General features: G+C 40.0%; 2 protein-coding genes and 1 long non-coding RNA gene across 4 annotated transcripts; 2 read left to right on the top strand and 1 right to left on the bottom strand.

The window, feature by feature from the left end:
- Positions 1-4,850: 4,850 nt before the first annotated feature.
- On the top strand, positions 4,851-13,890 carry rbm5 (RNA binding motif protein 5). 2 transcript variants are annotated; one of them, XM_027000617.3, is made up of 25 exons: positions 4,851-4,987; positions 6,061-6,088; positions 6,171-6,360; positions 6,635-6,790; positions 6,922-6,991; positions 7,607-7,680; positions 8,577-8,660; positions 9,044-9,104; positions 9,382-9,447; positions 9,535-9,695; positions 10,076-10,173; positions 10,286-10,373; positions 10,458-10,526; positions 10,627-10,699; positions 10,923-11,023; positions 11,110-11,260; positions 11,357-11,448; positions 11,633-11,806; positions 11,926-12,066; positions 12,247-12,318; positions 12,418-12,591; positions 12,687-12,761; positions 12,863-12,963; positions 13,056-13,185; positions 13,330-13,890. In XM_027000617.3, the coding sequence occupies exons 2-25, from the start codon at positions 6,072-6,074 to the stop codon at positions 13,453-13,455; spliced, it is 2,544 nt and encodes an 847-aa protein (XP_026856418.2). In that variant the 5' UTR covers positions 4,851-4,987; positions 6,061-6,071; the 3' UTR covers positions 13,456-13,890. The 2 variants fall into 2 exon arrangements, with proteins under 2 accessions (XP_026856418.2, XP_026856419.2); XM_027000618.3 differs by having other exon boundaries at positions 12,250-12,318.
- An 875-nt stretch (positions 13,891-14,765) lies between these two features.
- LOC145658687 (uncharacterized) lies at positions 14,766-16,804 on the top strand (the record flags this gene model as incomplete). Its single annotated transcript, XM_081717101.1, is given in 4 exon segments — positions 14,766-15,021; positions 15,202-15,376; positions 15,378-15,472; positions 15,475-16,804. Coding segments are annotated over 4 exon segments (744 nt in total), but the record flags the coding sequence as incomplete, so codon positions are not given.
- Positions 16,805-17,809: 1,005 nt separating this feature from the next.
- LOC145658799 (uncharacterized) lies at positions 17,810-19,584 on the bottom strand. The gene is made up of 3 exons (XR_014124696.1): positions 19,463-19,584; positions 18,334-18,407; positions 17,810-17,941 (listed from the first exon to the last, which is right to left on the bottom strand). It is a non-coding gene; the product is annotated as an uncharacterized LOC145658799 (long non-coding RNA).
- Between the last annotated feature and the right edge of the window lie 3,294 nt (positions 19,585-22,878).

The raw sequence follows: 22,878 nt of genomic DNA on the forward strand, positions 1-22,878 counted from the left end.
GATTTTTAAAATTCCAGTCTAGTGGCCCTATTGCCCTGTACAAGTTTTGAATTAGGTCTGCCTTAGAATACAATATCCAGCTCATCAACTAATAATTAATAATTAAGAATTAGATTAGGCATGCTAGAACATGTTGACCTGGTTATAGATGCAAGGGTAAAAACTGCCAAAACTGATTGTATGAGATAAGACAACTTATTTGTAACATTTGAACTACCTGGATTTTATTTTACTGGAGTATATATGCATTGTTTCTTGACACTGACTTATCAAATTATTCAGTCATTTTTTTCTTGAATTTTTGGCTTTTAATTCCACCAATAGGTTTTAGATTATTATTATTATTATTATTATTATTATTATTATTATTATTATTATTATTATTATTTACATTTCTATTGCACCATTCTCAGAAGGATGCTTTACAGACACATTTTAGCTATTACAATCACTCACGCATTAAAATCATATGCCTTAGAAACCACCTAAGATCTAAGATCTCCAACTGTTCTTCTGGAGAAGTAGCTTCATGCAAAGATTAACACATCTAACACACCCCATACAAGGAATTATGAAGCCATAAATTAGCTGATTATCTGTCGTGGAACGCTCCTCTCCCCGCTAGTCACATGGAACACCTGCAGTGGGACTTATTCATCTTGTTTGTAACCACGCTTTTGTACTTAGCACACACCTGTACATGATTTAGTCTGGTAATGTCTGTGCGTACTTAAACCGCAGTGGTAGTGTGCTTCGCTGTCGGTTATTGAACATGTTCACGTTAGTGGTAGTGGTCACATCGTTAATGTTAGTCGTATTCGTGTTTACGTTATATGTGAGCGTCTTTGTCTTAATGTGTGTCTCCACTGATGGAGTCTATACGTCCTACTCCTTGCCTTGCGGCACTCGGGCCATTACACTATCTTCATTAAGAACTATAAATAAATTAATTAGGATAAGTGTCTGACTGACAGCACTTTCAACCTGTTGAATACTGTTCTATTCTAGTGTGTAGGACACACATGAAAACCATTTGAAAAAATATATATGTAGTTTTTTTATATTCACAATCTATGTGAAGCTAGTGTTTTGTGTGTGTAAATATGACTTGTCACCATTTATACTTCCAAAGAAATGGTACAGACAGAAGATTGTTGCTGTAGCTCATTATTTGCTTGGAACATATAACTGTCCTTTTTAACCTTATTCTGGATGTATTCTGGATGTTTCTGTATTTGTGTTTCTGGATTTAACTGCTGCCTTTGTTATTATATCATGAACCACTTCTTGAGCAATCTATTTGGTTGGTCTTTCTGAAGCTATTAACTTGGTTTCAAACATATTTACCTGGAGGACAGTATTTTGTTAGTATAATATAACATTTTTTAGAAACTGTAAGCATGATATTTTATGTGCTGTACCACATGGCACTATATTTGACCCACTTCTATTTTCTTTGTATATGTTGCCACTGGGCCAAATATTTAAGAGGTGCAGAGGCAATTTTCATAGTTATGTTCATAGACTGTATATACAATACAATTAAATAGTAGATATACAATTAAATAAATCAAGATCCCAATAAAACAAAATTAACTTATCATGGTAAAATTGAGTAAAAAAAGATGAAAATCTATGACATTTTAGGGCTTCCATCAAATTATTTATTTATCATGAGATAGCAAACACTGTTTTGTCGTGATAAAGGAATAATTTTATTGTGGTATTGAGAAAACAAAACCTTGTTTTCTCAAGATAACAACATGATTAATTTGATATAATCTTTGACAAACTTAAACATGAACATGAATAACGTTCCAAAAATCTCCATAATTGCAGTGCTGACTAAGACTAGTAATTCAGAATATTGAAACATGTTCTTAATGGACTAATGTTTTGTCGATTTTTGCATTTGTATTTCTGGCACTATTCCTCCTTATCTATATACAACATTTTCAAGTATTTAACAAATTTTTAGTGTCCTAAGAAAATACAGTAGAATGCAATTTGACTATGAAATTACAGTTGAACTGAATTTCTTTTGTATTTTTTCCATTTTCCTTACTAAAAAGGTTTTTTTGTGTGTGTAATGAGATGCTCTGTTGGAATGAATAAAACATACTAGGCTTATTGATTAAATACTTAATATTTAAGCATGTATTTAAAAAAATATATATATATTAAGGTTCAGCATTTAAACTGTTCTAAAAGCCTGAAGCTTTTAGTCTTATTATTTCAAATTAAAATCATATTTGATGACAGTATACAGATCCAATGGCAGGAATACTGATTACAATATCTTTTTCAGTTGATTTCTTTTAGCAGAATAATACATTTGCCAGATTTCACAGCTTTTCCATCCTTCGTTCAGACTACTTAATCATCTGACAGGTATATTCTTATCATGGGCCTTAGTCAAGTCAAGTCAAATTTATTTCTATAGCGCTTTTTACAAAAAATGTTCTCACAAAACAGCTTTACAAATGTCAGAGTCAAAGCCCCAAGTGAGCAAGCCAAGAGAGACAGTGGCAAGAAAAAACTCCCTAGAGCATGAGAAAGAAACCTTGAGAGAAACCAAGACTCAAAGGTAGGGCCTATCCTCCTATAGCCGACAACAGTCACCACAATAGTAACAATATAGACAGTAAGGAGCAGAATAAATAGTGAAAGAAAAGAAAATTAGTTTAAAAAATGCAATTAATGTCTAGTTCGGTTTTCTAGAAGTCCTAGTCTGGTCCAGATAGTCTGCACATGTCCGTAACCCATCCCGAACGAGAACGTCCATCAAGGGCAAAAGAGAAGCAGTTGGCCAGGGTGGAGGTGTGGTGGGCTACAACAGGGGAGATCAGGTGGTGGTGAGTAGCTATGGCAGCTTAGACGGGTTGAGGCTCAGTAACATCGGGATATCAGGTGTACCTCGGCAGAAAGAGAGAATAGATTATTAGGCATGTCCAAGTACGAGGGTATGTAAATTAGGAAACTATAATTTGCAAAGATGCACTCCAGCAGATCTGTCTGTGGCAGCATAGCTAAAAGGATAGAGCCAGAAGGAGCCATAGGCATGAGCACACCCTGGAACATCAGCACTCTGCCGCTCTCAGCCAAGAAACTTGACTGACAAAAGAGACGTGAAGTGACAGCATCATAATATTCCAGTTTTCCATAACTTTCAATGGCCATATCTTAGCTGCCCATACTGATAACCTCAGCAGCATTATGGCAAGCCTCAATATCATATTCCCCCATTTTCAAAATACACAGTTCATGAAGATCAGAGTTCCAGGGAAATGTCAGATTTCCAAATGCAGACATATTCTAGAACAATGTCCAGTTTGTGCTAGTCCCCAGGATGGAGGTAGTCTCCTGTCTTGTAGAGCTCTGGTGCATGAGACATTAAGAAATGTTTGGCATGATACAAGTCATGGCCAATGCCCCTGGCCATAGCATGGCTGCTCCTCATTCTTAACAGTGTCCAATTCATCCTGTACAATAAGATATGCATTAAAATGAATGCATTCTTAGTAAGATGATCTCAGATGTCTGTGTGTTTAAGAGAGTGAGCACTTACTTGAATGATGCCAAGAAAGCATAAATGAGACAGACCCTTATCAGCCATATCACTGTTGAAGTCCCCTGCTGACTGGAACTCCTGGAATAAGTCTTTCCAGTACTCTACACTCTTTCATCTTTCTATGGAGCATGCTATTTTCTTCCTCACATAGAAAACACTGTAATCTGTTAGTGTGTACATTCTCAGTGCCAATATGATATCCAATATGATTATTTTTGCAGATTTTTGTTTTTCAAACAGAAGACCTCTGGTTAACGCAATCCTACAGTTGTGCCTCTCTGAGTCATCATCTGGCATGTATGGAGTCGCCCAGGCCTTCGTAGCTGTTCAGCAATGTAGTTGACGATGAGGTCAAGTTCACATTGACAGCGACGAGCCCGGTAAAGCTCGAACCTGACTAACCACCTTCTGAGATCACGCACACTAACGTGTATATTTTATTTAGCTCCGCGCAAAGCTGTTTCAGGTTCCGTCAAGCATTCACTGAATAAAAAAGTTTTACGTGCTTGTGAATGTATTCCTGCTCCTCTGACACTGCAACACAGAATGTAATTAATTATGTCGTCTCGAGGAAAAAATAATGTTTCGTTTTCTTTCAACCTCGATAAAGTTAATTATCACGAGAACACGTTTATGTTGTAATAATGAAATAAATAATTTGAGATCTCCATAAAACAAATAAAACTAACTCATCACGGTAAAACGAAGTTTTAAAAAAGAGCGAAATATTTGGCTTTTTTGGACTTTCGTAGTATTGGTACTATTGGCGGATTAAAAAAATGATTGATGCCGAATTTTAAAAATCGTCAGTACTACATGTTAGCACTAATGATAAGTTTGTAAAATTCCTTTTAGCTTATTTTCATTGTGCTGTAGTGATTCATATACTAATATATGCTTTTGCTAATCCATTTTTCATTTTCAAATCCTTCCCATAAAGAACATCAGTTTATACACGGTCTTAAATGTATTAGTTTGGTAGCTAATACATTTCCAAAAAAAAGTCCCAGCAGGAAATTGCCTGACCTATGCTTTTAAGTATGTCTGACAAGCAATTTTATAGGACTAGGTAAACTGATTAAAAGGCTAGAAAATGCCAAAATTTAAATATTAGCTGTTTGATTGCATTTTAAATACGTTCCATCATAAACGATGTGATATATTAAGACCACTTCCAATACAATAGCTACTTTTTTGTCCACCTTTTCTTGTGTACTTCAATACCCACAATGCGTCAAATATTCTGACAGGAATTAATTTCCAAAGCACTCTGGGAAAGAGAAGGCTGCAGTAGACCATTTTCGTGCCCAATGCTGTATAAAGAAGACGCAAAATTTAAGATTTCACGGAGAAGCAGTTTACTTAGCTAGCTTATACCTTTAGAGGTACATTCGACCTTACTTTGCACTCTAGTTGGTAAGTGAATGTTGCGCCGCAGATATTTGTCTTCATTTAAAGTCGATCGGTTATGTTTTTCGGTCCTTCAAACAACAAGCTCCTTGTAGCTAGCTAACGCTAGCTATGGGACTCCATTTTGGTGTCAAAATCACGCTAGCTAGCTAGCTGGTCGACCAGCAAATTTGTTCCTGATATAATACTGCAACTTTTAAATAACTCTTAGTATAGTTGGTTTGTTTAGTTTAATAAAAAAAACGTTCATAGTTATGCTAAAACGTCAAAGACATTAAGTTTGATGTTACCCAACTGGCTAACTACATTACGCTAACAATATTTGCTGCAATGTAATCATAATGGAGCAAGACTGGCGTCAGAGTTAAGTTGGCACCATTTCTACCGCTTGATTTCTTTACACAAGGGCGAATTTCGGGGAATGGACGCAGTTAGGATTATAGCCACCCATCATAGTCTGCCAGTTCAGTGTAAAACAAACGTTCGCTTTCTCAAGCAGCAGCTAGCCTAGCTAGCCAGCCAAGTTACTCTAACCGAAGTCTCCGCTGTTCCCCAACCCCCATTCACGATTTTTGGGCGACGAACGAATCGGAGCTCGAAATTTGCCCACGTCTGGTTATTAATAGCGCAGGCTTAGATTCTATACAGCCGTTCGCTGGCTAGCTAATGTTTTCCCCCCACATAACCTTTCAACGAAGTCTTTCGGTTTAGTTAAATGGCTGAAGAGTCGACAATGTAGAGGTTATGCATATGAACTACACCATGTTACAGCTGTAGGTTTTCCAAGAAATGGTTAACTATTGAAATGCTGCTTGTATAGCTTATATGCGAGGTATAAACCTGGTCTTGGAAATGTACGCAGAACATTTTAATATAGGCAAAGTTCTGGATAGTAATGTATGTAGCTAGCTAGCTAACATGCCCTTTAGACACGACACTAAATCTTCTATTAGGAGAAGGACATTCTGCCTGTTATTTCTGCAATATTTTACTAGTTAGTTAACCAGCTGGGTTATTTTATAAAGTATCAATATCCCTCTTTGCTATATATATAAAATCTCCTTTTTCTGCCTTTCTAGGTGATACGGAAATGGGTGCAGATAAACGGTGAGTTCTTTGTGTGCATGTCCACAGCATTTGTAAAGACAGTTTGTAGTGTGTGTTGATCGTGTTTGTTCATTTTGATCAGGGTTAGCCGTACAGAACGCAGTGGCAGGTATGGTTCAGAGCAGTCTCGTGATGATGATCGGAGAGACCGGCGAGATCGTGATGACCGTGGCTATGACTCTCACCGCTGGAGTGACGACCGGCGTAGTGAGCGATATGATGGGGACAGAGGGGATCGCAGCGATCGATATTGGGGTCGAGACAGTCCTGAGGTTTGGGCTTACTAATGTGTTCAGTAATAATTAGGGGGAAAAGTAGGCTAGTATATAATGGATTACTATGATGTACAATAAAATGTTTGCATATTAAAAAAAAGTGAAGTTTTGTTCCCTCCCCATCTTTTCCTGGACGTGTTATGAAATGAGAAACATTACAGCTCTTTAAAAATGTGATGGTTTGATTTCATTCCATTTGCTTCTGTTTTTACTAGATGAAAGTGTTAATGTTGAATCATTTGCAAAGAATAACACCCCCCCCCCCCAACAGCGAGGTAGAAAGCGTCGGAGCAGTGACGGGTCTGATGATGGGCATCACTCAGATGGTGAATACTCCGAGCATGAATACAGGTGTGACCCAGCTGATGAGAAGGAGAGCAAGACCATCATGCTTCGTGGTCTGCCTGTCAATACCACAGAGGCTGATGTAAGTAACAGAATCTGCACTGTCCCTGATAATTTGGGTCTTTAATTCATTATCTGAATTTTAATTTGTTTGAGATTTGAACATTCTCTTTTTTCCTTCTTTCTTTCTCTTCCTTTGTGTTGCTTCCTCAGATTCGAGCCGCGATAGAGCAGCTGGAGGGGCCGCAGCCAATGGACGTGCGCCTGATGAAGAAGAGAACAGGTGAGACCGGTGTACCATGGATCCGTTCTCTCCCAAACCTGTGACCACTGGGCCAACCTGCTTCTGCTTTAACGCCTTTTGCCATAGCAACAAATTTATCTGACTATTCTCATAGCTGTTTCAGTCAAATTTAGATGGTTCAAGCTAAATTTTCACGAGGAAGCACTGAGGTAAGTTTTGAGTTCCTGCGGTAACCTCAAATTTAACAAGCTTAGGCAGGTGAGGTTACTTGACAGAAATATTCAGCATGTTGGTTGAGCTTTACTATCTGATAAGGACCAAAATGCATTAGAAGAAATTTTTCTGTTAGCAAAAAGCTGAACACTAAGTTAATATTCAGAGAATATTTAGATTTGCGTACAATATATAGGATGATAAACTGTTTGTCCAGCTATTTGAAACTATCAATGCCCTCATTCCAGGTTCGATTTTAAGAGTAAGCTGTGGTTTCAGGGTTCTGTTGCTATGGCAAAAGATTTTTCTGGCACCCTCCTGACCATTTGGCTTCTCTGGCTAGGGGGGTCACGAAGCAGTTTGTGACAGAGTTTGAATGTTATACCACTGAACTATTAAGACTAACACGCCTCCCGTCTGTATATCTGAATGCCTCTCTAGGTATAAGCCGAGGTTTCGCCTTCGTGGAGTTTTATCACTTGCAAGATGCTACCCGATGGATGGAGACCAATCAGGTTGCTTCCTAATCACCAAGTTTAGCTTTTACCCTGGGGAATGATGCAATTTGAATAGAAAAAGAACCAGAAATTGCCACCCCAGCAAACAAAATGGACATAATTGGACCCTTCCCCTCCCTTTTTCGAAGGCATGGTGTGACTTGAAGAGGGGCATTTTAAGACTTTTTTTTTTTTTTTTTTATAAAAAGACCGATAAAACAAATTTAACAAATAAATGGTGAATGACGGGTATTGCCATAAAAATCGTAAAACCGTACAAGAACCAAAAAACTTTTTTTTTTCTTCCTTGTAAATATAAAATGTTGTAGGAATATGTGTGAAATCAAATGAGTAAAGTAACATTCAGTCAGTATAGTTCTGAAGAAGAGATCAGAGTCTGAAGAGAGAGTGCTTTCAGAACTTTACACAGATTTGGAACAATACTAATCTGAGTAGTTTTGAGTGTGTTAGGACCTAAAATAACACAATGGTAGATGTCTATAAATTGGTGCTAGGGCAGTATTTTTAAGGGATAAAAGGCTGTGGTAGAAAACATTCTGTGATAGCCTAACATTTCATGGCTTGGGTTCTAAAGGAAATGTTTTATCGCTTTCAATATTGACTGAGATGGAAGTCTTAAGTTCCCTTAAGCCGAGAGATCTTGTGTGGAGTCTGTACCTCGTCCCGAGGCCCTGAAGCTCTCTACCTTTTACACTCTGCTCCGGCCCCATCCGGATGCTCGGGTCCCAAACAGCATGAGCACACCCACCCACCCACCTCACTGACGTATTCGTACACGTTGAGTCTTCCTGGGCGAGCCTCCCCTAATCCGTCGTGGCTAGAGTGGTTGTTCATGGGCTTAAGTTAAGTGATCTGGAACCGAAATAACCCCTGTGCCTGTGTTCCTCTTGCAGAAGCTGCTGACCATTCAGGGCAAGAGTGTTGCCATGCACTACAGCAACACCCGGCACAAATTTGAAGATTGGCTTTGCAACTCAGTAAGTTGTAAAGTATCCCCATTTTTTTCCTCCTTTCTTGTTTCTCTCTTTTTCCATTGCTTTTCTTGATGTCTTGGAGACTGTAGGCATGCTAAAATGGCTTAAGTTGTAGCCGTCATAGGGTGTATATAAAGTGAATGCTTGTCCCTTGAATGAAGGCAAGAAGTAACCCAAACCCGACTATGTCCAACACAAATGGTCACAAACAATTCAATTTAGAAGGAAGGTTACATTTGGCACTGTTACCTCGTGCTTTTAATATTCAGAACTGGTGATCGTCCTCCATTGTAAGTATGCTATTCAGCAGGCCTCTGTACTGTGCTTATCACCCGATGCACTGTAGCAGAGGTATACATTAAAAAACTGTGACCGGTTGCTTGCAGTGCGGCCTGTACAATTTCCGAAGGAGGCTGAAGTGCTTCAGGTGTGGCGCAGCCAAAGCAGGTGAGTAGCTCCTTACCTGGGAAGCCACTGCCTGCACGCTGCATCTGAACGTCCCTCTCAGACTCCTCTGTGCACCCGGAGCAGGGTGGGAAAACTGTGTGGAGATCCAAATGTACAATTGGACAACATGCCTCCAGCTAGTAGCAGATCCATTTGTTTAGCTGTGACAGGTGAAGAGGCGTTATGCTAAACCTTAAAGCCCGTGCTTTCTCTGCGGAGCCTTTGCAGTGTTCTGCTTCAGAAGGCTAATGGAGCCTTTCTGTGCATTTCACCATAGACACAGAAATCACTGGTACTACTGGAACCACAGAGACCCAGGCCAGCGGGGATTACTATGGAGACAGTAAGGGTTCATTCCCATTTTAGGATAAAGATGAGCCAGGAATAAATGCACAAATGTGACTGCATCATGACTGTATGTGTCTTACAGCAATCATCCTGAGGAACATTGCCCCACTCTCTACTGTGGAGGGCATCATGGCAGCCTTGGCACCATATGCCAACCTGTCAGCCAGCAACATCCGCCTGATCAAAGACAAGCAGACAGGCCAGAACAGAGGCTTTGCCTTTGTCCAGCTCTCTTCTCCTCTGGTACATCAAACCAGGGTTCATAAATTCCCACCGATTACCTCCAGTCAACCTCATTTACACCAGATGGTCACACAGGGAGTTTGACTGCAGTGACAGCAAAACACACAAACACGTGGCTGATGACTAGTGACCAATTTGGTATGTCCAGGGTTGCAATGTTTATGATGTTATTCAGCAGAGGAAAAAGTAAAATAAACAAGTCGAGAGGGTGGTGTGTTGTTTGTGTGCAAACCAGTGTACTAGCTTTAGATTAGGCAAATTAATAAACAATTTTAACTAATGTGCTTCAGGTTTTATCTGCCATTAAACTGCTCATTGTCCCCACAGTTCAGTTTGTTTGACTAAACCATGCCTACTCATGGCTCTGTTTGACTCCACAGGAGGCATCCCAGCTCCTGACCATCCTCCAGGGCCTGCAGCCCCCGCTCAAGCTGGACGGGAAGACCATTGGAGTGGATTATGCCAAGAGTGCCCGGAAGTACGTGCTCCCCGCTGCAGCTGGTTGTCATAGTTCCCACTGTGCATTATACCCTGGCTTGTGAGCTGCAGGTTTCTGTGGTGGGGGGGATAACCTCTCTTCCCATTCTCAGGGACTTGCTCTTGCCGGACGGAAACCGCATCAGCGCTTTCTCTGTAGCCAGCACTGCTATCGCTGCTGCTCAGTGGTCCTCCAGCCAGGTCAATATCCTGAGCCGATTTCTGTCTTTGCATCTCTCCCTCGTGTCCCTGCTATACCTCTGAACCCTGTGTGTATCTCAACAGCCACAGCAGAGTGCTGAACCGGCTTCAGAGTACGGCTACCTACAAGAAGGCTATGTGCCTTATTCTCAGGTTAGGAGGGCTTTCCTAATTGTTGCATGATGGCAGGAATCAGTACTGGCTGTTTTATTGGTCATGCGAAGTCTTCACCTAGTTGTTTCTTCTGTTGTAGGAGTATCAGACCCACTTCCCACAACAGCCAGCTGGAGCAACAGACCCATCCCAGGCCAATGGCATCCTCGGAGGTGGGAGATTTATATATTTAACTCGGTCTCAATTAGAAATGATGAGTATGTGTGGCAATTTTGGACTGAGGCGTGTGTTTTGGTTACAGAATAACTCTAGCCCTGAAATGGTTAATTTAATCAGATTAAGAATAAACTGCAAATATCATCATTTGCTACAGTCTGTAAGGCCAGGCAAGGGAGTAAAAAACAAAAAAGGAAACCACCATTTGTCTGTGTGTAGCCGCTCCTGGTATGAAGGTGCTCCCCACTGCTGGTCCAGTGGTTATCTCTCAGGGTGCTCAGGTTTATCAGCCCCACATCATCAGCCAGCCTGTCACGCAGGTGAGGTTCCAGCCGCCACGCCGCTCTCCATCGGTCGTGGGCCACCGTTCTTTCACCGTGGAGTAAATTTGTGACCTTTTTTTAAGGCTTTGCAGCCGATGCCGACTCCAGCAATCGCAGTGGCAGCCACCATCTCAGCTCCGGCCACTCCCGCAGTCATCACGGCGCCTGCTACCACAGCCCATCCTGTAACCACCACAACCCCACCTACAGCTCCTGCTCCAGTCACCAAAACCGGTGAGGGCTCAATATGCCGCAAGCAACGATGCTGCCCTGTGCCCTGTAAAGTTACACGATGCTCAGCGTTTTTCTTCACTCTCCTTTTCTTCCTAGCTGTCCCAGATACATCCACCTACCAGTTTGATGAGTCGTCTGGCTATTACTACGACCCTCAAACAGGCCTCTATTATGACCCCAACACACACGTAGGTCACCTGATGCATACACTCTCCTGTAATCAGATTCTCATTCCAGGAACAGCGCTTAACTGATTTTAGAAGGCAATTCATTAATACGATAAATAACGATCAGGTCAGGAGCATCTGCACTGCCAGTGATCCCAATCAATGTGGGTTTGTTGTGGTACCTGTGTGGGTGTGTGTCTTGCAGTACTACTATAACTCGTACACGCAACAGTACCTGTACTGGGACAGCGAGAAACAGGCGTACGTGCCCGCAGCCGACTCCGGTGGCAACGCGCCAACGGCTGCTGCCTCTGCCTCTGCCCCTGCTAAAGAGGGCAAGGAGAAGAAGGAGAAGCCCAAGAGCAAAACTGCCCAGCAGGTCTCATTCCCTTCATTCCTTATAGTACATGTCTAGTTATGGGTCACATTTGAGGAGTGTAAATGTACTGAATCGATGTGGGGTGTAATCTTTTACATGTCGATATCTTGGTTCATTAGATCGCAAAGGATATGGAGCGCTGGGCAAAGAGTCTGAACAAACAGAAAGAGAACTTCAAGAGCAGCTTCCAGCCCATCAGCCAGGAGGAGAGGAAAGAGGCCGCAGCTGCTGACGCCGGCTTTACTCTTTTTGAGAAAAAGGTGCCTCGCGCTCAGCTCACTTAGACAGCTGGATTGAAGTTAGTTGTCTCTGTATTATGAGGCACTTTTTTTGACTGAAATGGCAAATAATACTATATATTTTTCTTATACTCCGATTTTAAAACAGTTACTGTGCACTGGTTGATGTAAACCTATATGAATCGCCTGTAATCTGTTTAGCAGACTACTGGTTTGGAGAGGCTTGTCTCAGAGGCAGTGAAGACTACGGAAGAGGAAAGCTCGTCTTCAAAGGTTAGCCGTGGCTTGCTCGTTCAGCATCTGCGGCTGCTCAAGAAACGTGTATAACCCAGATTCACTTCCCTGGTGTGTTAATCCTGCCCTGTCCTGCAGGTGGCTCTGGTGGCCGCCTACAGCGGTGACAGCGAGCCCGAGGAGACCCCTGAGAGCGAGGAGAAGGACGACAAGCTGACAGACTGGAAGAAGATGGCCTGTCTGCTGTGCAGGAGACAGTTCCCCAACAAAGATGCCCTCATCCGCCACCAGCAGCTCTCGGACCTACACAAGGTACCCGTACACTTACCTCTGCTTTTGCACAGAGCTGCTCAGCCTAGAGCACCTGGCTCATGGCACGGATGTTTGCTGCCTTTGTCTTCCCTCAGCAAAACCTGGAGGTTCACCGACGGTCCAAGCTGAGTGAGGCGGAGCTGGAGGAGCTGGAGAGGAAAGAGACTGAGGTTTGGAATGTTGCTAGGCATGTATGAAACTGTAGTGTCTGCTTTAATGAAGGCTTTTTTATTTGATGCCTTGCCATTGTTTGAACTCTTGTCATTGGCAGATGAAATACAGGGACAGGGCAGCTGAGAGGAGGGAGAAGTATGGCATCCCTGAGCCCCCTGCACCCAAGAAGAGGAAGTTCACTCAGCCTACACCTGTAGTGTAAGTTACAACTGCACTGCTAAATACTGTATGATATTTTCACCAAGTGTTAAAAAGCTCCTCGTCATTTTTATGATCTCTCTGCTTGGCAGTAATTATGAGCAGCCCACTAAGGATGGACTGAATAGTGACAACATTGGTAATAAGATGCTTCAGGCTATGGGCTGGAAGGAAGGCAAAGGCCTTGGGAGAAATCAGCAAGGCATCACGGCACCTATTGAAGTGAGGCTCTGTTCTGTCTCTTATTCCACAGGTTTAGGATTGCCATGTTTACCATGAACACTTTAGGAATCTAGTTCTTGCAAGATGGTGCTGGCTAAATCAGAACGGGGTGTTTTGTTTTTATTTTTTTTAATCTCTTTGCAGGCTCAGTTGAGAACGAAGGGTGCGGGTCTGGGTACTAAAGGCAGTAATTACACACTATCAGCATCAGACACCTACAAGGATGCAGTGCGCAAAGCCATGTTTGCCCGCTTCACGGAAATTGAATAATACTGTCATTGTGCAGGCAAAATGTGGCATTGTATTCACTGCCTTGTCTTCATAACTGAAGTATGGATCTTTTGTCAGATAAGAGGTTATATATATATATATGTGTGTGTGTGTGTGTGTGTGTGTGTGTGTGTGTGTGTGTGTGTGTGTGTGTGTGTGTGTGTGTGTGTGTGTGTGTGTGTGTGTGTGTGTGTGTGTGTGTGTGTGTGTGTGTGTGTGTGTGTGTGTGTGTGTGTGTGTGTGTGTGTGTGTGTGTGTGTGTGTGTATATATATGTACAGAATGTCTTTGCAAGATGTAAAATTGGGGGGTGGGTTTATGGGGTTTTGTTTGGGTTTTTTTTTTTTTTTTGCCACCCCAGCACATGGTCAGAGAAATGTAAAGTTTGTACAATACCCATTTTGTACATAAAAGAATAAATGAGATGTCAAACCAATTTGCGTATTTTACAAATGCTCAATATTCAGTGTTTTAAAAGCTAAATTATTAGAACATAGCTGACTTATTTGATGCATTTTGAACAACATAGTTATTGCCTCAGAGCAACAATTTGCTCTATTGTTTTGGCTGCAACTGAAGAATATATTTTGAAAAGAGTGAGTAGTGGGAGATAACTAATATTCCTGTTCCTTTTTATCTACTGAAAGAATTTAACAATCCATACCATGGACTGGTGGCCAAGCAGTGAGAATTTCACCTCCAGATAAACATTCCTACAGGTGTGACTTGTGAATGTATATGTATAGAAGTTTTAGCAGAGCACAATAATGTAAAAGTTCTAAATATAACTGAAACAAGGTAGGTCATTGATACTGCTGGGTGCACTGCAGTGTTTTTAACAGCAGTGTTTAATTATAAGAATGAGATTTGCATTTTCACAAACTGGATTGTCAGAGCTGAGGTACTTGTCAGTTGCTTGCTGCTGTGAACAAGAAATTGCTGTGCTGTTAAACAGAGAGGACAGTTCCTGATGGTTGTTTGTTAAACATTTAAATTATGGGAGCTCTGTCATCCCAGAATGAGTTATTTTCAAGCCTTTACATGTTCCTCTAAAGGAGAAACATCAGGATTCTGCAGCAACTCATTGAGCTTGCTCTGCCATATAAATAAGGCTTTTATTCCCATGTCCCAGGCATATATTTTGTTTTTTAGTTCTTGACATGGGAGCTGGTTGTGCATAGAGCTGGGCTGAAGGATTGAAGCTTCAGAAACTGCACCTCCTGTACTGTAGACCTGAGGTGTTGCTTCAGCCACGTGCGAGTAATTTCAAATGGTCTAATAGCACTTATTTGCATTTGTTAACGTCTTTAAACAGAGTTTCCCTGTTTTCAGTGGAATATCATTCCATCTGTTTGGCTGGTCTACCGGAGCTGTATGCTGGTCAACATAATCAGCTAGTGTGTGTATGCAGCCTCTGTCTTTAACACGCCCAAGTTTCTCATCTTTCTTAGCCATATCTCACACATAGTAATGGGTCTGTACCATCTCACGTCCCTTATAAATTTGACCTGGGCTTTCATACATGCCGGGCTGTTCTGTCAAGAAAGAGCAAGACATTACACCATGGGTATGTAACACTGACATGAGACTGCATTTTGGATTACAACCAGATCTATTAGTTTGCACAAGTAAATGGTATTTGTTGAATAATTTAATTATAGTTTTGCGCAGACTATAGAACTAAACTGTACAGCATGTTTTTCACAAACCAAATCCATTGCTTAAGAACATCTACTTGAATAAATAATTCAGTTCTCCCTTTCACTAGGTAGCTTTTGTGTTTCTTTCCTTTACTGGGCCATGAACAACTCCCAGCATGCCCTAACGATTTTCACTATCAACTGCCACCTGGTCAACAGCATCCAGACCATCATGGACCTCCTCCTGTCTTCTGTGCTTATCCATCTGTGCCACTATCTCTACACTGCTAGTAGCATCCCTCTACATGGCATTTATGCTTATCTACTGGCATGCTGGCTGCACCAATATCAGTGGACACCCCTATATCTATAGCATTATTGACCTCTAGTGGCAGCAATGCTCATACTGGCAGTTTGTTTGTTGGGACTACCTTTTTTCCACTTTGTATTATGGAACCTTCAACTTCTGAGAGAGAGGAAGGAGGTGTGGTGGTGGGCGAATGTTCGGGGTCATCCTGTCTCTGACTTGGTGTTTTCTCTCGATTCGGCATCAGTGTTTGAGACTTCGTGTAAGGAAGTGCTACAAGAGATCCTATAGTCTGGGAGAAGATATGTGGTTATTGTGAGACTATGTCTTGTACCACCACTAGAGGTCACTAGGATTCTGAATTACTTCAGAAGCGAAGAACAAGGAGAGTTCACCTTCTGATATAATTACTTGTAGTTTTATATTTAACACATTTTGGTGCATTCTTTGATGATGAATGACCAAAAATAGTGCATAGTGGCCTGTAAAACTAATGCGGCAGTAATCCTGGCAGTCTCACATTTGTGTAAATCATGTGTAAAAACAATTTCCAAAATGTTGTATCCATGGGTAGTAGTACGATGTCCGACATGCCAGGATAAGGGCACTGCTGCAAGCATAACGAATGTCTATCTGTTTCATCAGAGACTCAGAGACACTGGCATGTGTTTGTGCCCCTTGAATGTGCACAGTCACCAATGATCATTTCACTTAAGGTCTATGTATAAGGGCACCGGAGTCACCAATGTAGTGTTGATTAGTTCTGTCTGACCTCTGTGGGTACAAGTGTTGATTAATTCTTGATCAGTACTTCATGCACTGAAGCTAATTTTAGAGGTTTTTTATAACTTGATCTGTGTGGATTTATTTTTGAATAAAATTCAATAGAAGTAGACATATATGTTAGAAAACTTGGTTCTATTATATACAAAACACACTGTTACATACCCATATATATACATGCACACACACCTCTATCACTACGGCCCTCTTCTGCTGTTCCTACAGCACTACTGTGTCTGATTACTGGTGGTAGGGTGAATTATCTTGCTGAAAGAGGCCATTGCCATTAAGGAACACCGTAGCCATAAATGTTTAGGTAGGCGGTATGCGTCATAGTAACATCCACATGACTGATCTGCAAGCTGTGATGCACTTTGTGTTCTGATGCTTTTCTATCATAGCCAGCATTACCTTTTAAAGCAATAGTTCAATTGGATTTTTAAAAAAAGTCAACATCAGGTTTCAGCAATTTCAAAATAAATTAAAATAGCAATTTTATACTATTTATTTACTTTAAAACAAACCTTGCTATTCTGCAGGTTTGCTTTGTGTGATCAGTACCTATGAAATGTAGGGTATGTTCACATACATATGAAATTGGTCAGTGAGTCAAATTGGTCAGTGATGTTTTGTATTTATTTTCATACTCTCATATATATATATATATATATATATATATATATATATATATATATATATATATATATATATATATATTTATATATTTATATATATATATATTTTTTATATATATATATATATTTATATATTTATATATTTATATATTTATATTTTTTTATATATATATATTTATATATATTTATATATTTATATATATATATATATATATATATATATATATATATTTATATATATTTATATATATTTATATATATATATATATATATATATATATATATATATATATATATATATATATATATGCATTCATTTCATGTATTCATTCATCCTTTTGAACAGTGTTTAAGAAGAGCATCCCTCCCTGGACTCCCATGGTCATGGTCTATGCATGTTTCAGAGAGAATATAAGTATATGGAGAACACAGCGGTAGTATTATGCATAGTATTTAAGTCTTATAAAAATGGGAGGATACACTAGTGAAAACAGGTGAGAGAAAAACCTAACCAAAAGACTAAATAGGGAAGGCAGAAAAAGTTGAAGAAAGAGTAGACTAACTTGGTCTGTTTGACCACTAATACAATTATAAACGAGTTTTAAAAATTGCCTTTGAATAAAATAGCCTCTGACTCTGTCCTCCAGGTTGTGAAATTTCACTTTTATTTTTATATCCTTTAGCCAAACTACTTGTATGATTAAGCATGGCCATCAACTAGAATTATCATGTCTCACTGCTGCTTCCGCCGCTCATCGAAGGCTCCTGACTGGTTTGTCCAAGAACAAAATTGAAATGAAATTGGTGCCAGACTAGGATAGTAATGAACAACCAATTGAAAACTCATGAGCGTCAGAGTCCTCATCACAAGGATGCCTAGCACTGCTAAAACAAACCAAAACAGGCTAAGGACAAAAGTACATCACTTTATTAACTCACTTTATTAATTAATTGGCTTCCAGCTGCATCGGTGCCAACCTTTCAGTTCATGTAACTCTGAAGCAGCGTGAAGAGAATAGACCTGTAGAGATGTGATGAGTTTCTCTGTCCAGGCTTGTGAATGTGCTGTGCGCTCTGAACTTTAGTCAGTTCTGCCCCAGAGAGATGGGTGGTGCTCAGATACTGGGTGATAAAGAAAACTGGATTTGGTTACAGAACCTTCCACTATCCCACTGTTCTTTCAGATAGTTTCTATTTCTGTAGAAATAGCTAAGTGGATGCATTTGAAGCAAATGTTATGCATGCATTAATTTATTATTATTATTATTAATTAATTTTTTTTTGCTTGTGCAATTTTGGCATTGCCTTATGAGCTTACTGCATGAAAACAGGAGAGACTACAATATTGTCATCAGGTGACTATAGGCTAATGAAGGGGCTTTTGGTGCCCTACTGTGAATGAACAACTAAGTAATTCCTATGTCAGTATATTCTGAGATGATGAATGTTTACACTGCATTGAGTTGCATGAGCACATGTGACATTGTTCTAGAAGGACTAGATGTTTTGTGAACCTGGTCTGCCATTCCAGTGAAATGCATTCCGTTCACTGTGTGTTTCCATAGAGCTCCTCTTTGCCTGAGCTGACCTGTTGAAGTGAGAGACATTAATGGTTGATGACGATAAATGGTGAGAATATCTCTTTGGGCAGATTGGGCAAACAGAACCAAAATATCTGCTATACACAGAGAAGAGCAATGCTATTTATTCATTTATGTTTACAACAATCATGTGCTCATTAATATAATGTAAATCAAAAAGTGTCCTTTTTGTTTGCTTCTCTATGAAAATAGAGTAATCATAGAAAATTCTCCATGCTGGTAGTCCATTTGGTCTGCAAATAAATAATTATTTTCAGTAAAAATCTTTCACCAAAGATGTGTTGACTGAGCACTACATTTAAAAGGCTCACTGTCTACTCGGTAAGTATTGACAGTAAAGGCTACATAGTGTGTGCCAACAAATGATGGACAAGGTATTTTTAACTATACAGGAAAAACAGTGAACAGTGCTGCGAATATGTGACCCTTGTCCCAGAATTATTTCAATTAAAGCTGAACATCGTGATTTGTCTGATGGCAATTACCCGATATCCTGTGAACACAGCTGGAGGCGGATAGTCTAGTACCACAAATACAACCACCTGTCAAAGGCCCTGCTTCCACGCTGAATCCCTCAGAATACATATGTAAAAATGTCCTGATGATTATGATGATAAAGATGATGATGATGATGTTTCCATGTGCCCCTATTCTGACTCACATCTGATATTGCAACAAGTCAAGCAATCAAGACATGTGACATGGTCTGGTCAAGGGCTGGTCAATGCTGTCACTATCATAATTTATCCCATGAACAAAACTAAACTGGAAAACATAATGATGTAATGCTTATTGCATAATGGTAGGGCTGAACGATTAATAGATTTCACAGTGTAAATTTGATTTAGCACCTCCATCTCTGCCTTTGATTATTTTTCAACATAAATTGGAGCAACAAGTTTATAAATATACTTAGGAAAGGTTTAATATTATGTCAACCAATATTACTCCTTTGACTTAACTCATCACAACTTAAATAGAAATTGCAATGTTGGTGAAAAAATGGCAATAAGACATTGTTTGCAACATTTATCTGACCTACTTGGTGGTTCCATAACTTCCCGAGTCACTGAGCAGGTTTATACAAGTCCACCATTACGAATGTTGCAGTGTGTCCTCATCACCTCTACAAACAGTACCCTTTAAGTCATGAGAAAACAAATGAGGGACTGTTGCAAAATTCATTTCGCAACACAGGTGGGGTTGTGCCACCAGTTTCTCACTGAACCTTGAACAACACACAGTAACACAAGATGATGAACGTCAGACCCATGATTAAGGTGCACTAGATGACGAACATCAGACTCATGATTATGGTGCACTAGATCAATATCTAGCTGCAATAGGGCCATTTGCTTATAATAATTGATTTTATGTCAGATGAATTAGCACCCCTGACAACACCTAACAAACTGTAAATAACAACCTTGTTTTATTTCAGTAAATGATTAAAATGTGTTTACTAACTTGTTACTATTTTCAGTTGGTCATTCCCTTTTGATGAAGCCCCCCCCCCCCCCCCCCCCCGCTGCCTACGTCACTCGGTGGTGGGTCTGCACTTGGCTTTTCTTTTTGTTATTCTTGTGTTACATGTGTCTGTTTTCCCTTGTGCCACGCCTCCCTCAGGTGGTGTGTGTTCCCTCGTTCGTCACACCACTTGGAGGGTGTTATGTAAATATGTTATGCCTTATTTAAGCCTATTCCATTTGCTGTATCAATTGTCAGTCATTGTGTGTTATGTTGGCTCCTTTTGTTGTAGTAGTTTTTGTTGTAGTGCACTTTTATGTTCAGTTTCATTTTTATTACTGTCATTAAACATTTAAATTGGAGGCCTGTTCCTCTCCTTCTTCCTTTATGGCTGCATGTTCTTCATCAGTGACAGACCTTTTGTGCAACTTTTTATGTCACCTTCAATTTTCATACCTGTGATTTTATTCTGTAGGGATTAACAACAGTAATAATAATGGTAGTAATATATTTCTGTTTAGAAATATATCAGAACAATAAAGTGAAATTTTCTAAAACTCAAATAGAGGATATTGAAAGTAGCAGAATCAACCAAGTAGACATATTTAATGGGACAGCTCATCTAAAAGAGATCTAAATGGGATCACATTTAAGTCCTTTGTCACTTTTGGAAAAAAAAGTGCCTTCGCTAATAAGACTAGAAGGTGGAAGTTGGGTGCATGAGATGCTTTTTCTTCACCTTTCTTTGTCCCACTGCTCTAATCTCTAATGTCTCTCGCTTTAAGGCAAGATCGTGAACCCTGACATATGTTTCCAATCTCCCGCTGTCCTCAGGTGCTAGATGAGAATAAGGGAAAATCACCTGCACACTGTTGGCTGAAGTGAAGGGCCTCGAGTTTTATTGTTTATTCCTTATAGTCAACCTGCTTTTGATGTGGCCAGCTTAAATGGCCATCACTCATCTGATAAATGCTTTATTTTCAGTTTGCATTGCTTTCACTGCTTTGCTCTGCACAACCTGCAGAGACATGGTGCTTATCAATTCCACTTTCTGAAAGTTCTAAAGTATAATGTAGAAGACAGCTGTGAATGATGGGACTAGCACAGGTTCTGTAATAAAGCAGTTCCTCGCCCCTGCCAGAGTACAGTGTTGTTGGACTGCCATTTAAAAAAAAAAGAAAAAACATCCACATTACTGTCCATCTCCATGGTAACCAGTGTCATGTTCCTGATGGCAGGTGACGTCACAATGCACAACATGAGCAGAGATGCTTAGATATGTTCTTTGAATTTTACAAGAGTGCTGCTGTGATGTGTATTTTAGATACAGTTCAGTTCAGAGGTGCTCTGAGACTTTAATACTTAACATCAGAGTAAAAAGAAACAGAATTGGTAATGCAATTCTACATGCAGCCTGCAAATCTTAGGTCAAATGGGCCAGACTCTTGTTTTTCTACCCTTCATCTAATCTTGACTGTAGTTGTCTTGAAGTCTTTGAAGTTCTGCTACCATTTCACAGTAGAGCAGAGAATAGAGAATTGTGAACATTCAATGACAGTGGCCCCCCATTATTGCATTTCCATGATTATTGAATGTGTGACAAAGGATGGGAGAAAATCGTTTGAACTGTACTCATCTAGCCATCCTGAGAGGGTTGACTCTAATTTCAGTGGTGCAACATATGCAGCAATACCCATCATCTGACATGAGGCCACAAGAAACACATGCACAAATCTAGATAAAAGTTTATAGTATTTTTCATAACAAGTCCAGTAATGTCCAGATCAGCTGTATTTCATTTAATGGCTAGATTTACCCTACTACTAACACAATAATAATTGGAAATAAAAACAAAGGAGGGAAACAGTCACCTACGTAAAGAAGACCATAAACACACTATATATTTAAGAGCATGCTGTGAGGTATATTATTTTAAAGCATTTACTCTTGATTCAACTGAATATACTGCATGTGTACATCCGTAAACAGTTAATGTACTGTTTATAAATGGTAAAAGAACATTTGATACCAGAGTTTGGTTTCTACTAATGGCTACTTTTGAAGCTTTTGGCAGATACTCTTTTCCAGAGTGGCCTACATATTTATCAGTATGACGGTGTATGTGAGCCTTGTGGAATCAAACACATGATCTTGGAGGTTCTAGCATCATGTTTTACGAGGTCAGCAACAGGAGCACAAGCCCTGATGATGGTGTTCACAGCATCTTGCTTGAAAAGTTGACCTGTTAAGAGATTGCGAGTTTATCCCCCACGATGCCAAAGCCATCCGTAGCCGGGAGCCTGAGAGAGTGAAATTGGTTGAGAGAATTGGCTCAGAGAAGGATGAGTAGCATACTCTCTCTTTCCCCTATCAATAACAGCAACACTGGCCAATCAGTGAGCTAATGCATCAGAAAGGGGCGGATAGCACTGTCCTCTGAGTGTGTTATGCCACCCCCACATTGCTTTAAGCTACAGCCCCAAAAGATGCAGTGACTGGCTGTATGTGCCTCAGAGGAAATATGTGACAGCCCTCTCCATTGTGTGACAGGGGAGAATTGCCTGATGGGTAGGAACTGATTATGGCTAAAATAGAGAGAACAATTGCCAGGAAAAAAACAAAACAAAACAACATGATCAGAAAACAAGTTGACCAATTGAAGATGCAAATGTTATGTCAATGATTAAAGGCAACAGGCTTAATGCTCTTAAAATGAACAGTTACTCTTGTGTAGATTCATGCAGCATTAACCATAGGTTTTTGGCTTTATGCTGCATCAATATATGATTATTACTATGACTATTACTATTGACTGTTAAATTGGTTTGATGATGTCAAATTGTGCAACATACAACTGTATAATATACTACACAATACACAAGTGTCCAAAACAGATGGTAACCATACATGAGGTGAGAATATGTTAAGAACAGTACTGCCCAGCATCATTTAACAACCTTAAGCAAGTCCTTTCACTACTGTTCTCTTTCT

Source organism: Electrophorus electricus, chromosome 7 (assembly GCF_041902795.1).
Source record: "Electrophorus electricus isolate QZ-2024a chromosome 7, ASM4190279v1, whole genome shotgun sequence".
In the NCBI taxonomy this organism is placed as follows: Eukaryota; Metazoa; Chordata; class Actinopteri; order Gymnotiformes; family Gymnotidae; genus Electrophorus; species Electrophorus electricus.

What these genes read in the sequence shown, in the direction of transcription:
- rbm5 (XM_027000617.3), top strand. An exon ending in GGGGTCGAGACAGTCCTGAG is followed by an intron (nt 6,361 to 6,634) that starts GTTTGGGCTTAC and finishes CCCCCCCAACAG; the next exon opens with CGAGGTAGAAAGCGTCGGAG. An exon ending in CCTGATGAAGAAGAGAACAG is followed by an intron (nt 6,992 to 7,606) that starts GTGAGACCGGTG and finishes ATGCCTCTCTAG; the next exon opens with GTATAAGCCGAGGTTTCGCC.